Below are 11,984 nucleotides of genomic sequence, written 5' to 3'. Positions count from 1 at the left end.
ACAGATTCCTTTTGTATTTCAAGACAATGTATTTGAAAACTGGTGAGAGGACAAATTCAGTGTAATGTGAATCTCAATCCCCCACCATTTCCCAGGAAAAGTAGTGAAGGGCATTAGTAAAGATGTAAAACAACTTACTTGCTTTCTAGCTAGTCTTAAATTCATCAAATATGAATTCATCATTAAAGTCATCAATATCAGTGAAATCGATGAGGGGGGGCGGATATGTCTGTTTTTCCAGCTTAGAATCACAGCACTTGGTCTAACCTTCACCTTTTTGTTGATGCTGACTTGTTTGTGTAAAGTCAAGTCCAATGTTCATGTCTCTAAAGTTTTTCAGTGGTGTGAGACTGGAGACAGTAGAAGGGTGTAGCAAATGAGCATTGGTTTTGGAATCAGGCAGATTTGCTTTCAATTCCTGTTATATGGTACTTGCTATGTCTCACCTAGAGCAAGTCATTTAAAGCTAAACTTCTGGAGTTTCCTTTTCTTCATTTGTGTAGTGAGGATGTTGTTCGTTATCTTTAAGAATTGTGATAAGTGTGAACTAGGATAGTTGGTGAAGCTCATCAACAGTGCCTGACCCACACCATCTCCACAATGATGGTGGCAGCCTGAGGGATAAGAAGTGGGAAATCTTTTTTTGTGCTCTACTCAGTCTTGTTCAGGTATTCACAGACTACAAGGTTCAAGGGGATGTTTATGGTTTAAGGACATGAGGAAAGAGAGAGACCCTCTCATATTGTTTTATTTTGTTTTATATTCAGTACCTGTTTTAAGAAAAAAACAAGGAAGTAAAACCAAAGACAGGCAGCCCGGCGCCAGGCCTAAAACCAGGCCTGGGTCTGCCTGGCCTAAACCCAGTAGTTAAAAATCAACTCGTAACTTAGAAACCGATGTTATTCATAGATTCCAGACATTGTATGGAAGAACACTGTGAAACTCCCTGCCCTGTTCTGTTTCTCTCTGACCACTGGTGCATGAAACCCCTGTCACGTATCCCCTAGATTGCTTAATCAATCACGACCCTTTCATGTGAAATCTTTAGTGTTGTGAGCCCTTAAAAGGGACAGAAATTGTGCACTTGGGGAGCTTGGATTTTAAGGCAGTAGCTTGCTGATGCTCCCAGCTGAATAAAGCCCTTCCTTATATAACTCGGTGTCTGAGAGGTTTTGTCTGAGGCTCATCCTGCTGCAGATAGTGTGAGGATTTTGGAGAGTATGAGAAAAGGAAATGGATAGAAATGAGTCCTTGAAGGAGAGGTTGAAAGTGCTGGAAGCCCTTTAGGCCCAAGAAGGGTAGTCTGGGTTGGGAGCTAATGATCATTGTTTTATTAGTATCTTCTTTAATTCCTAGAATGGCAAATGACATTGTCTTTACATTGTATTGAGATTCTATCTGTCCTAATAAAGTTCATGCCCTCCACCTCAACCTTCCAAATTTAGGGAATCAATCATAGGAAAAACTGCCAGAGAGCTACAGAGTGAGGCAATTTACTGTGGTATAAAATTGGGAGTAACTCAAAAGCTCATATATAGAGAAATAGTTAAATAAATTATGGGATTTTTAAATAATGCACCATTAAAACATCTTTGGAAGAATATCGTCTTGTGGAAATGCTTAAAGTGTTAAGGGAAAAAGGCTGAATATAAAACTACGTATATACTCAATTCAAAATTTGTAACTCAGATTCTGCTAACCAACATTTTACTCTGTTTCCATAAGTTCAAGTTTTTAAGATGCCACATGTAAGTGGGATCATGCAGTATTTGTCTTTCTGTGCTTGGCTTAACACAGTACTCTCCAGATTCATCCATATTGTTATAAATGACAGGATTTCCTTTTTTATAAAGGTGGAATGGTATTTTATTGTGTATATGTACCATATTTCCTTTATCCATTCATTCATTGATGGGCATTTAGGTTGCATCGGTATCTTGGCTATTGTGAAAAGTGCTGCAACGAATATGGAAGTGCATACCTCTTTGACATACTGATTTCCTATCTTTTGTATATACATCCAATACTAGAATTACTGGATCACATGATAGTTCTTTTTTTAAATCAATTTTTTATTTCTAATTTTAGTGGGTACATAGTATCTATTTATGGGTTATATGAGATATTTTGATGCAGGCATGCAATGTGTAATAATCACATCAGGGTAAATGGGGTATCCATCACCTTAAGCATTTATCCTTTGTGTTACAAATAATCCACTTATACTCTTTCAAGTATTTTTAAATGTACAATTAAATTATTTTTTACTGTAGTCATCCTGTTGTGCTAGCAAATACTAGGTCTTGTTTATTCGATTTTTTTGGTACTAATTCACCATGAATTAGTATTTAATGAATTTAAAAATAACTAGAAAGCAAGTAAGTAGCTTTACATGGTTGGCAGTTTCCTTGCCAATCCCCACTACCCTTCCTAGCCTCTGGTAACCATCATTCTACTCTTTACTTTCACTGAATCTCTATCAGTCCATTTATTTTAATTTTTAGCTTCCACATACAAGTGAAAATATGTGAAGTTTGTCATTCTGTGACTGGCCTATTTCACTTAATGTCCTCCAGTTCCATTCATGTTGTTGCAAATGACTGGATCTAATTCTTTTTTATGGTTGGATAGTACTTCATCGTGTATATATACCACATTGTCTTTATCCATTTATTTGTTGTGAACACTTAGGTTGACATTATCTTTATTCATTTATTTGTTTGTGGACACTTAGGTTGTTTCCAAACGGTGGCTGTTGTAAATAGTGCTGCAGTAAAAATGGGAGCACAGCTATCTGTTTTATATGCTGAATTCCTTTCTTTTGAGTATATACCACGGAGTGGGATTGATGGATCACACGGTAGCTCTATTTTTAGTTTTTTGAGGAGGCTCAAAACTGTTTTTCACAGTAGTTGTACTAATTTACATTCCCACCAACAGTCTACAAGAGTTCCCTTTTCTCCATGTCCTTGCCAGCATTTGTTATTGTCTGTCTTTTGGATATAAGCCGTTTAAACTGGGGTAAGATAATATCTCATTGTACTAATTTACATTCCCACCAACAGTCTACAAGAGTTCCCTTTTCTCCATGTCCTTGCCAGCATTTGTTATTGTCTGTCTTTTGGATATAAGCCGTTTAAACTGGGGTAAGATAATATCTCATTGTAGTTTTGATTTGCATTTCTCTGATGATCAGTAATGTTGAGCACCTTTTCATATGTCTGTTTTCCATTTGCACGTCTGTTTTTGAGAAGTGTCTTTTGCCTATTTTAAAATCAGATTATTAATTTTTTTTCCTACAGAGTTGTTTGAGCTACTGATATATTGTGATTATTAATCCTTTGTCAGATAGAGAGTTTGCAAATATTTTCTCCCATTCTGTGGGTTGTCTCTAAACTTTGTTGATTGTTTTCTTCACTGTGCAGAAGCTTTTTTAACTTGACGTGATTTTATTTGTCCATTTTTGCTTTGGTTGCCTGTGCTTATGGGGTATTTCTCAAGAAATCTTTGCCCAGTCCAAAGTCCCGGAGAGTTTCCCCAATATTTCCTGTAGTAGTTTTTATAGTTTGAGGTCTTAGGTTTAGTTCTTTGATCTCTTTTGATTTGATTTTTGTATATGGTGAGAGATAGGAATCTAGTTTTATTCTTCTGCACAGGAATATCCAGTTTTCCAAACACCATTTATTGAAGAGACTGTCCTTTCCCCATTGTATGTTCTTGGCACCATTGTAAAAAATGAGTTCACTCTAGATATGTGGGTTTATTTCCTGGTTCTCTATTCTGATCCACTGGTCTATGCATTGGTTTTTTATGCCAGTACCATGCCATTTTGGTTACTATAGCTCTGTAATATAATTTGAAGTGAGGTTATGTGATTCCTCCAGTTTTGTTCCTCCAGTTTTTTGCCTAGTATAGCTTTGGCTATCCTCAGTCTTTTGTGATTCCATATAAATTTTAGCATTGTTTTTTTTCTATTTACGTGAAGCGTGTCATTGGTATTTTGATAGAGATTGTATTGAATCTGTAGATTGTTTTGGGTAGTATGAACATTTTAACAATATTGATCTTCCAATCCATGAATATGGGATATATTTCTATGTTTTCTGTATCCTCTTAAATTTCTTCCATCAATGTTTTATAGTTTTAATTGTAGAGAACTTTCACTTCTTTGGTGATGTTAATTCCCAAGTATTTAATTTTATTTGTGGCTATTGTAAATGGGATTACTTTCTTGATTTCTTTTTCAGACTGTTTGCTGTTGGCATACTGATTTTTGTATGTTGATGTTGTATCCTGCAACTTTATTGAATTTGTTCATCATTTCTATTGGTTTTTTAATGGAGTCTTTAGTTTTTTCCAAATATAAGATCATATCTGCAAACAAGAATAATTTGACTCCTTCCTTTCCAAAATGGATGCCCTTTATTTATTTGGTCTGATTGCTCTAGCTCAGACTTCCAGTACTATGTTGAATGACTGTGGTGAAAGTGGGTATCCTTATTGTATTGCAGATTGTAGATGAAAGACTTTCAGTTTTTCCCCATTCAGTACAATATTACATATGGGTCTGCCATATATGGCTTTTGTTATATTGAAGTATGTTCCTTCCATATCCAGTTTTTTTGTAGGTTTTTATGATGAAGAGATGTTGAGCTTTATCAAGTGCTTTTTCAGCATCAATTGAAATGATCAAATGATATTATTATTATAAATTATTTTAAATTTTTTGATTATTTTAAATTTTTTGATTAAGGGCAGAATGCAGGATATCATTAAATAATAATGGTAACAGCTTTTCTTTGTACTTCTGGTAGAATTCGGCTGTAAATCCATCTGGTCCTGGGCTTTTATTTTTGGTTGGTAGGCTATTAATTACTGCCTTAGTGTCAGAACTTGTTAATGGTCTCTTCAGGGATTTGAGTTCTTCCTGGTTTAGTCTTGGGAGGGTGTATATGTCCAGGAATTTATGCATTTCTTCTAGATTTTCTAGTTTATTTGCACAGAGGTTTTTATAGTGTTCTCTGATGATGCTTTGTATTTCTGTGGTGATATCCCCTTTATCATTTTTATTATGGCTATTTGATTCTTCTATCTTCTCTTCTTTATTAGTCTAGCTAGCAGTCTATCTATTTTGTTAATTTTTTCAAAAAGCCAGCTCCTGGATTCCTTGATTATTTGAAGGGTTTTTTGTGTCTCTATCTCCTTCAGTTCTGCTCTGATCTTAGTTATTTTTTGTCTTCTGCTAGCTTTTGAATTCTTTGCTCTTGCATCTCTAGTTCTTTTCAATGTGACGTTAAGGTGTTGATTTGAGATCTTTTCAGCTTTCTGATGTGGGCGTTTAGTGCTGTAAATTTTCCTCTTAATACTGCTTTAGCTGTGTCTCAGAGATTCTGGCACATTGCCTTTTTGTTCTCATTGGTTTCAAAGAGCTTTCTTGATTTCTGCCTTAATTTCATTATTTACCCAGGAGTCATTTAGGAGCAGGTTGTTCAATTTCCATGTAATTGTGTGATTTTGAGTGAGTTTCTTAATCCTGAGTTCTAATTTGACTGCACTGTGTTCTGAGAGACTGTTTGTTATATTTCAGTTCTTTTGCATTTGCTGAAGAATGTTTTACTTCCAATTATGTGATTGGTTTTAGAATAAGTGCCATGTGGCACTGAGAAGAATGTGTATTCTGTTGATTTGGGGTGAAGAATTCTGAGTTTGAGTACTGAATATCATTGTTAATTTTCTGTCCTGTTGATCTGTCTAATATTGACAGTGGGGTGTTAAAGTCTCCCACTATTATCGTGTGGGAGTCTGAGTCTCTTTGTAGGTCTCTAAGAACTTGTCTTAGGAATCTGGGTACTCTTGTGTTGGGTGCATATATATTTAGGATAGTTCGTTCTTCTTGTTATATTGATCCCTTTACCATTATGTAATGCCCTTCTTTGTCTTTTTGATCTTTGTTTGTTTAAAGTCTGTTTTATCAGAGACTAGGATTACAACCTCTGCTTTTTTTTTTACTTTCCATTTGCTTGGCCAAATTTCCTCCATCCCTTTATTTTGAGCCTGTGTGTGGTTTTGCATGTGAGATGGGTCTCCTGAATACAGCACACTGATGGGTCTTGACTCTTTACCCAATTTTCCAGTCTGTGTCTTTTAATTGTGGCATTTAGCCTATTTACATTTAAGGTTAATATTGTTATGTGTGAATTTGGTCCTGTTATCATGATGCTAGCTGGTTATTTTGCACACTCGTTGGTGCAGTTTCTTCACAGTGTCATTGGTTTTTATACTTTGGTGTGTTTTTGCACTGCCTGGTACTTGTTTTTCCTCTCTATATTTACTGCTTCCTTCAGGAGCTCTTACAAGGCAGGCCTGGTGGTGATTAAATCCCTTAGCATTTGTTTGTTTGTAAATGTTTTTATTTTTCCTTTGCTTATGAAGCATAGTTTGCTTGAATATTAAATTCTGGGTTGAAAATTCTTTTCTTTAAGAATGTTGGATATTGGCCCCAACTCTTTTCTGGCTTGTGGGGTTTCTGCCAAGAGATCTGCTGTTAGTCTGATGGGCTTTCTTTTGTAGGTGACCTGACTTTTCTTCATTTTTTTCTTCATTTTGATCTTGGAGAATATGATGATTATGTTTTTTTGGGTTGATCTCATGGAGTATCTTCATGATGTTCTCTGTATTTCCTGAATTTAAATGTTGGCCTGTCTTGCTAGGTTGGGGAAGTTCTCCTAGATAATATCCTGAAGTGTGTTTTCCAACTTGATTCCATTCTCTCCATCACTTTCAGGTACACCAATTAATTGTATGCTCAGTCTATTAACATAGTCCTATATTTCTTGGAGGTTTTGTTTATTCCTTTTCATTATTTTTTCTCTAATCTTGTCTGCAAGCCTTATTTTGGCAAGGTCATCTTCAAACTCTGATGTGCTTTCTTCCACTTGATCAATTGGGCTATTGATACTTGTGTATACTTCACAAAGTTCTCATGCTGTGTCTTTCAGTTCCATCAGGTCATTTATGCTCCTCTCTAAACTGATTATTCTACTTAGCATGTCCTGTAACCTTTTATCAAGGTTCTTAGCTTCGTTGCATTGGGTTAGAACATGCCCCTTTAACTCACTGGAGTTTGTTATTACCCACCTTCTGAAGTCTCCTTCTGTCAATTTGTCCATCTCATTTTCTGCCCATTTCTGCGCCCTTGCTGGAGAGGCATTGCAATCATTGGGAGGAGAAGAAACATTCTGGCTTTTGGAATTTTCAGCGTTTTTGCACTGGTTTTTCCTCATCTTCATGGACTTATCTACCTTTGATATTTGAGGCTGATGATCTTGGATGGGCTTTTTGTGGAGGAGTCTTTTTTGTTGATATTGTCATTGTTGTTGCTTTCTGTTTGTTAGTTTATCTTCTAACAGTTAGGTCCCTTTTCTGCAGGTCTGCTGCAGTTTGCTGGAGGTCCACTCCAGACCCTGTTCACCTGGGTATCACCAGTGGAGACTGTGGAACTACAAAGATTGCTGCTTTCTCCTTCCTCTGGAGGTTTCATCCCAGAGAGGCAGCGATCTGATGCCAGCCAGAGGTCTTCTGCATGAGGTGTCTGTCAACCCCTGTCGGGAGATCTCTCCAAGTCAGTAGGCATGGGGGTCAGGGACCCACTTGAGGAGACAGTCCGTCCCTTAGCACAACTGGTGCACTGTGCTGGGAGAATCCCCTTTGTCAGGATCAGCCATTTTCTTCAGAGCCAACAGGCAGGAAAGATGAAGTCGGCTGAACCTGCAACCACAGCCATCCCTCACCCAGGTGCTCTGTCCCAGGGAGATGAGAGTTTTGTCTGTAAGCACTTGACTGGAGCTCCTGTATTTCCTGTAGAGATGCCCTGTCCAGTGATGAGGAATCTAAAGAAGCAGTCTGGCCACAGCCACTTTGCTATATTGTGGTGAATTCGATCCAGTCCAAACCTCCCAGTCTCCTTAGCACTGTCAGGGAAAAACTGCCTACTAAAGCCACAGTAATGGTGGCTGCCCCTCCCCCAACCAAACTTGATCATCCCAGGCCAACTCCAGACTGCTGTGCTGGCAGTAAGAATTTCAGACCGGTGGTCTTAGCTTGCTGGGCTCCATGGGAGGGGGACCTGCTGAGTGAGACTTCTTGGCTTCCTGGCTTCAGCCCCCTTTCCAGGGGAGTGGACGGTTGTCCTCTCTTACTGGAGTTCCATGTGCCACTGTTTTTCACTCCTGTAGCTCAGTGCCTACCCAAACAGCTGCCCAGTTTTGTGCTTGAAATCCAGGGCCCTGGTGATGTAGGTTCACAAGGGAATCTCCTGATCTCTGGATTGCAAAAATCTGGGGAAAAGCATAGTACCCTGGTTAGGTAACACAGTCCCTCACCACTACTCTTGACTGGGGGAGGGAGGTCCCCTGCCTCTGTCCACCTCGTGGGTGAAATGATCCCCCACTCTGCTTCTGCTCACTCTCAGTGGGTCGCACCCACTGCCTAACCAGTCCCAGTGAGATGAACTGCATACCTCAGTTGGAAATGCAATCACCTGCCTTCTGTGATGGCCTTGATGGGAGCTGCAGACCAGAGCTGTTTTTATTTGGCCATCTTGGCCCCTCCCCTCATTTTAACATTTTGTATAGTTCTAGCTGAGTAGTGGCAAATTCTCTCAGCATTTGTTTGTCTGAAATAGACTATCTTTTCTACATTTATGAAGCTTAGCTTTGCTGGATACAAAATCCTTGGCTGACAATTATTTTGTTTTATGAGGCTGAAGATAGGACCCCAATCCCTTCTGGCTTGCAAGGTTTCTACTGATTCTAATTGCCTCAGCCTTTCCTCTTTGTTCCTAACCATCTCCTGGCATCTCGAGTATGTAGATATCACTAGCTATCCTTTCTGTGTGGTTATTCTCCATGTTTTTGCTCCTCTGTATTGCTGCAGATTCTTTAATGGGCCCTTGAGCCCTCTCAGAGCTATTTTGGTTTGTGGATAGCACTCTCTCTCTCTCTCTCTCTATATATATATATATATATAAATTTTTTTTTTCTGGTGATGGGGATGAAGGCTAGTATCTTTCTTACTCCATAATCTTGGTCATATCTCATAAAACTTTCTTATATCTCATAATCTATGTCTTTGCAGAGCCAGCCAGCCACTTTGTCGGTCATCGGGGCAGATAATCCATGGGTGCCAAGAACAACGTGACTGAGTTTGTTTTATTTGGCCTTTTTGAGAGCAGAGAGATGCAGCATGCATGCTTTGCGGTATTCTTCCTCTTTCATGTGCTCACTGTCCTGGGGAACCTTCTGGTTATCATCACCATCAATGCTAGCAAGACTCTGAAGTCTCCCATGTATTTCTTCCTGAGCCACTTGTCTTTTGCTGACGTATGTTATCCATCTGCTACCATACCCAAGATGATTGCTGACACTTTTGTGGAGCATGAGATCATCTCCTTCAATGGCTGCATGACCCAGCTCTTTTCTGCCCACTTCTTTGGTGGCACTGAGATCTTCCTCCTTACAGCCATGGCTTATGACCGCTATGTGGCCATCTGTAGGCCCCTGCACTACACAGCCATCATGGATCGCCGGAAGTGTGGCCTGCTAGCGGGGGCCTCCTGGTTAGCTGGCTTCCTGCATTCCATCCTGCAGACCCTCCTCACGGTTCAGCTGCCTTTTTGTGGGCCCAATGAGATAGACAACTTCTTCTGTGATGTTCATCCCCTGCTCAAGTTGGCCTGTGCAGACACCTACATGGTGGGTCTCATTGTGGTGGCCAACAGTGGTATGATTTCTTTAGTCTCCTTCTTTATCCTTCTCATTTCCTATGTTATCATCTTACTGAAGCTAAGAAACCAGTCATCTGAGGGAAGGCATAAGGCTCTCTCCACGTGTGGCTCACACATAATCACTGTCCTTTTGGTTCTCATGCCCCCCATGTTCATGTACATTCGTCCCTCCACCACCCTGGCTGCTGACAAACTTATCATCCTCTTTAACATTGTGATGCCACCTTTGCTGAACCCTTTGATCTATACACTAAGGAACAATGAGGCGAAAAATGTCATGAGGAAGCTGTTTAGCATCAAGAAGAGCTTAGGGGAGAAGTGACACTCCAGAGAATCTCAATCCAGCCAGGAAATTGGGAGACTTTCCATCTTGTAGCATCTAACACAGCCTTTGTATTTCCAGTCTGATGTTTGCAATGGCAATTATCCTCCTAGCTCTTGTTGTTATAATAACCCCACATATTCTTTCAATCCTTTATTCATTAAATATTTGTTGAATGTTTACAGTGAGTGAGAATACAAATGAAAGTAAGATATAGTCTTTCCCTCAAGGAGAGTAGAGTCCAGAAGGTTCTTAGTGTGATATTTAAGAGCTCATTCAAGAAACTTGTGAGGGCCTGTGAATGAGGGAGTGTCTGGGAAGTCCAGGTATCTCATTGATAAATGAATAAAATCACTACATAATTCATTTGTGTTGGCTAACACAGTGCTCAGTGAAATTCATTTTTCTTTTAAGAGTAAAGAGCTACTTTACTCTTATCCGTCCATACTCTCAGCAGGCTGATAAATAAGTAAATAAATAATGTGGAGCGGTCAAGGGATTTACTCAAACTTATACTTTAACTCCAGAGCAGGGTGAGGACTAGAACACAGGTCCCTAAGTCAGCTTTCAGGGCTTTTCCCACCTCAGGACCTCTTGATAAAGTGTGACAAAATGGACACCAAGCAGGAATGACCAGGAACTTTTGAAGGACCAAGGAATGATGGTGATGATGACTTGGGATGATGAAGAGAAGAGCCAGGAAGAACAAATTGTCAGCACTTCTTTCAGGGGTGCTGATTATTCTCTCCAGCCCAACAGCGGACTGCAGCCCTCTTTAACCCCTGTTGCTTTGCTCCATTTTGCCGCTAGAGGGAGCCAAGTTTGTACAGGATGCAATTAGAAGAGCCGGATTAGGTATCTCTTTTTTTTTTTTGAGACGGAGTCTCGCTCTGTAGCCCAGGCTGGAGTGCAGTGGCCGGATCTCAGCTCACTGCAAGCTCCGCCTCCCGGGTTCACGCCATTCTCCTGCCTCAGCCTCCCGAGTAGCTGGGATTACAGGCGCCCGCCACCTCGCCCGGCTAGTTTTTTGTATTTTTTAGTAGAGACGGGGTTTCACCATGTTAACCAGGATGGTCTTGATCTCCTGACGTCGTGATCCGCCCGTCTCGGCCTCCCAAAGTGCTGGGATTACAGGCTTGAGCCACCGCGCCCGGCCTGGATTAGGTATCTCTTAAACTATGGGTCAGTTAACCTCATTGGGCCTCAATTTCCGTATTTACAGAAGGAGACATTGATAATACCAGCTTCAGAAGGCTGTGAGAGGACCTATAAGACTTTGTAAAGACCTACATCAAAGTCTGTTGTTCAATGGTGGCTGCCAGCTGTTTTTAAATAATATCTTCGATTCCCCTTTCTCTTCCTATTCACCCCTTGATCCCTGCCTTTCCCTCAAAGCCCTTGTAACCAAACTATCAGATTATTTCATTTACTCCAAAAGTGTTTATTGAACACTCAGCATTTGCTGGGTGATATTCCTGGGGCTAGAAATACAGCACAAAAGAAAGCAGGCAAAACTCCTTGTTCTCATGGAGTTTGTATTTTAATGTGTGATAAAAGCTGACCCTTACTGAATTCTTCCAATCTGCAGACACTCTTCTAAATGTTTTAATTGTATTAACTTCTTTAATCCTTTCAACAACTTAATGAATGAGGTATAATCGCCAGGAATGTGATGAGGGTTGGGTGAGAGTGGTGGTAGTAAGGAGAACTCATTAGTACCGTCTGATGCTGAACTAACACAAATGCAAATGTTGATCTTGATTATGGAAAAATAATAGCAATAAAATAGTGGTTGACACCTTGAAAGCATAATATTCTCAGAATTTTTCACGCACCAGCTTAATCTGTGTTGAATAAATAATCCCCTTATAAAACTCC

General features: G+C 39.7%; 1 protein-coding gene across 1 annotated transcript; it reads left to right on the top strand.

Moving 5' to 3' along the window:
- Window positions 1-9,013: 9,013 nt before the first annotated feature.
- Window positions 9,014-11,018, top strand: LOC101015196 (olfactory receptor 4S1). The gene has a single exon (XM_003909906.3). The coding sequence runs from the start codon at window positions 9,177-9,179 to the stop codon at window positions 10,104-10,106; it is 930 nt and encodes a 309-aa protein (XP_003909955.2). The 5' UTR covers window positions 9,014-9,176; the 3' UTR covers window positions 10,107-11,018.
- Window positions 11,019-11,984: the final 966 nt, after the last annotated feature.

This window comes from Papio anubis, chromosome 12 (assembly GCF_008728515.1).
Source record: "Papio anubis isolate 15944 chromosome 12, Panubis1.0, whole genome shotgun sequence".
Taxonomy (NCBI): domain Eukaryota; kingdom Metazoa; phylum Chordata; class Mammalia; order Primates; family Cercopithecidae; genus Papio; species Papio anubis.
Note: the sequence above shows the minus strand (reverse complement) of the source record. Positions and strands in the feature narration are given on the sequence as shown.

Bases quoted from the DNA above. Each gene is read 5' to 3' on its own strand.
- LOC101015196 (XM_003909906.3), top strand. From the start codon at position 9,177: ATGGGTGCCAAGAACAACGTGACTGAGTTTGTTTTATTTGGCCTTTTT.